The sequence below is a fragment of the Triticum urartu genome, chromosome 6A, assembly GCF_056163025.1.
Source record: "Triticum urartu cultivar PI428250 chromosome 6A, HENAU_Tu73, whole genome shotgun sequence".
In the NCBI taxonomy this organism is placed as follows: Eukaryota; Viridiplantae; Streptophyta; class Magnoliopsida; order Poales; family Poaceae; genus Triticum; species Triticum urartu.
In genome coordinates this window covers 551723572-551727381 of record NC_141878.1, presented here as the reverse complement: position 1 = coordinate 551727381, position 3810 = coordinate 551723572, and the positions used below count along the sequence as shown (strand labels likewise).

The 3810-nt window shown below is 49.0% G+C and overlaps 1 protein-coding gene across 1 annotated transcript; it reads left to right on the top strand.

Annotated features, from left to right (window-relative positions):
• Positions 1–1254: 1254 nt before the first annotated feature.
• Positions 1255–1722, top strand: LOC147966244 (uncharacterized). Its single transcript, XM_087530766.1, has one exon. It carries the CDS (start codon positions 1255–1257, stop codon positions 1720–1722), a length of 468 nt encoding a protein of 155 aa, XP_087386892.1.
• The last annotated feature ends 2088 nt before the right edge of the window (positions 1723–3810 follow it).

Sequence of the window (3810 nt, the reverse complement as noted above, 5' to 3'; positions counted from 1 at the left end):
ACAAACATCAATTTTTATATAAAATTTCATGAACAAGAGGCTCACCACAAGGTGGTGCCGGCGACGGGACGGTGCGGGCGATCGACGGTGGTTACGACGGAGATTTAGAAGGCACTAAGTAAACCACACCTACATATGCAAACTAAGTGTTATTTTTGACCTCAAATTGCATATAAATTAAATACTAGCACACACACACACACACATATATCCTCCCAAATTACTAAACTCAAAAATCAATCACTATATAAAGCATTGCACGAGCTAATCTAGCAATGAGAGATGAAAGGACAAAGTTGCTAACCTTTGTGATGATTTGAATGGATGGGGGCCTTCAAATCTTGACAAATTTTGAGCAAAATGTGTGATGAGCTTGAGAGGAAGAGGGGAAGAACAGAGAGGAGAGGGGAAAGGGGAAGAACAGAGCGAGCTCGGGTGGACGAAGGGTCTATGTAGGACGACCTTTAGTACCGGTTCGTGCCAAGAACCGGTACTAAAGGGGCTGGAGGGGCCCCAGTCTGACAACATCCTGCCACCACTCTCATTAGTACCGGTTCGTGGCACGAACCGGTGCTAAAGGTTCGCCACGAACCGGTACTAATGAAAGCGGCCCGGCTAGCCGTTGGAACCGGCACTAATGTATACATTAGTGCCGGCTCAAATACAAACCGGCACTAATGTGCTTCACGTTTGACCATTTTTCTACTATTGACGAACAACCTAATTAATAAGGCTAATTAATTATGACCAAAGAGGGCAGCAACGCCATGGTTCCTTGGCGTTTTTATGATGGCCAGAAACGCCAGCGCCTTCGGCGTTTCTTATCTGGTCCGCAATGCTAGCTACCTCGGTGTTTCTTCTTTGATTAGAAACGCTAGCTACCTCGGCGTTTCTTCTTTGAGCAGAAACGCCACGGGCTATGGCGTTGCTAAAAGTGTTAGATCGTGAAATACTTTCACGTCGAGTTCATTTTGTGACAAAGTTCGTTCAAAGGGTCAGAATAGTGATTTCGTCCGTCGATCTCTCTCAACAAAAATGGTCCAAGTTTCTGCCTTTATATAGAAATCGAGACGACGACGCCGCCGCCGCCGCACCAAATCCCCAATCCCCCAAAATCCATCCCACTTTCCGCGGCGAGGCAGTAGCCAGTAGATCCACCCGTCGATGCCCGGCATCAAAAGGAAGGCGCCCGGCTCCGGCGATGTTCGCAATGCCGAGGCGGGCGAGGCGCCCCCTTCGCCGGCCGTCCTCGCTATGCAGCGGGAGAGGATCAAGTCGAACCTGCTAACCTTCCCCGAGGCGGCGGCGCTGGACGAGCTTCAGCTCTACCACGCGGTCGACAGGGTCATCAGGGAGTCCACGCCCTCCACCGCGACCCCGACCGCCCATGGCATGGTTCGCCTGGACGACAAGAGCATCATCGCCACCTTCGAGTGCGCCAACTGGCGGTTGACCTTCAGCGCTGATGACTACCCGCCCGCCGGGGTGGATTCGCTCGTGTGGCTGGGTGAGCGGAGGCGGATGCTGGACGGGGAGATGAAGCCGGAGAAGAAGAGGGACGACCCCGACAACTCGCGGTTCCTCGTCGCCAAGATGCGCGTCGACCTGCTCACCAAGGGCTACGTCGAGCTCCCCAGGCCGTACGTCGAGTACACGCCCCCGCCCCCGACGATCCGTGCACGCGGCCCGCCCAAGAACGCCACAGCAATGGTGGTTGGATGAAGGCACGAAGCAGATCTAACTATCTGTACTTGGAGAACCCATCTATGCAAGTTATTACTCTAACGTGTAGTTATGCATCTGTGTAAATGTCTATCGAACCATCTATCCAAGTTGCTGGCACTGTAATATGGTGATTAACATGCTTTGGTTGTTATTATAGGCCTAAATCAATTAATTAATTACACAATTGGGGGTTGATCTTTTGATTGTTTTTGAGCCGAAATCTTTTGATTTATTTTGATGGACGAAAAATACCTTTTTTGTTTTGCAGTTTTCGGAGTGTACTGAAGCACTTCTAATAAAAGGTGACAGCATTAGTAGCTTGTTCATCATGCCTCATGAAAGCAAATACTTGTTGACCGCCTTCACTGTCACAGAAAAAAGTAACCGGTTTTCTGCATATTAACCAGGAAATTCTTCTCTCCTTTTTTAATATATAAATCGAGATCCTCCAGGGCCGACTTAAAAAAAAGGTTGACCGCCTTCGAGTTTGCAACTAGTAAGAATATAACACGCTGCACATGCCGAGATGCCATTGCAGAACCATCAAATAGAAAGGCTCAAGATCTAACCAAGTCTATGCTAAATCACCCCATACTCCATAAGGCATTAACCAACTAATTTCAGATTTACACATCTAACTGTGCATCCACAAGAACCGCCGCCTATGCCTATTCCTTCTTTCCGATGCATATCACGCAGCATGATGATCTTGTACTACATTACAATTTTAGAAGGGCAGTGATACCCCAAGTCCAACAGAGTTCAAACCTCGGGTTTGACGCTTTGGTGTCTCAAAGAAAAAGGGAATATACTTTCAGTGGGAGGTGATGTTTTCGTGGATAGTGAGGCGCCTATGATGACCAAGTCAATAGTCAGCTTAGTCTCTTGGACGTACTCATAGGGGTATTGTGTGTGTGCACGCGCGCGTGTTTATAGATATGAATGCATATATGTGTTTGTGAGCTTCTGCGTTTGTATTGTGCTTCTCACAAAAAAAAACTGTAGTGTTCACCTTCCATTCATAAAACATCATGTATTTTGCTCCCGCCATCAAGTGTGAGAAACTATACAAAAGCATATATCCCTTAAGAGCGCCTAGAACTCATCTAGTTGAGACATGACTATGTCTCGTTTATCCAGGTCACTGGGCTATTGTTTAGTTGTAGTTGTCCAGTTTCTAGTTAGGCGCTTCCAATTACGCACGGGGGCATAGTGGTCAACCCATGCACATGCGACTAGTAAGAAAAAAAAGGTTGACACCAGTTGCATACGTGTTGCCACAATTGCAATGGTGCATGGGTGGTCACGTGCAATTCGCGCATGTGGACACTAGTTGCAATTGTGCATGAGTGGGTCACGTGCAATTCGCGCATCTGTGACTAGCAGGAAAAAAACAGCTGGACACTAGTTGCACACGTGTTGTGATGGTTGTAATTGTGCATGGATGCGTTGTGTTCAACAGGGCACACGCGTGTGACTAGTAGGGAAAAAGTTCAAGTTAACCCTAATTGCACTCGTTTTGTGCCCGCGAAGTTGTAGTCGGGTTACAACACTTGCACCTGCATGTCTGGTGGCATGCAACTGGCTGTTGGGGAACGTAGTAATTTCAAAATTTTCCTACGCACACGCAAGATCATGGTGATGTATCGCAACGAGAGGGGAGAGTGTGATCTACGTACCCTTGTAGACCGACAGCGGAAGCGTTAGCACAACGCGGTTGATGTAGTCGTACGTCTTCATGGCCCGACCGATCAAGCACCGAAACTACGGCACCTCCGAGTTCTAGCACACGTTCAGCTCGATGACGATCCCCGGACTCCGATCCAGCAAAGTGTCGGGGAAGAGTTCCGTCAGCACGACGGCGTGGTGACGATCTTGATGCTCTACCGTCGCAGGGCTTCGCCTAAGCACCGCTACAATATTATCGAGGATTATGGTGGAAGGGGGCACCGCACACGGCTAAGAATATGATCACGTGGATCAACTTGTGTGTCTAGGGGTGCCCCCTGCCCCCGTATATAAAGGATCAAAGGGGGGTGCGGCCGGCCAGGAGGAGGGCGCGCCAGGAGGAGTCCTACTCCCACC

Bases quoted from the DNA above. Each gene is read 5' to 3' on its own strand.
- LOC147966244 (XM_087530766.1), top strand. From the start codon at position 1,255: ATGCAGCGGGAGAGGATCAAGTCGAACCTGCTAACCTTCCCCGAGGCG.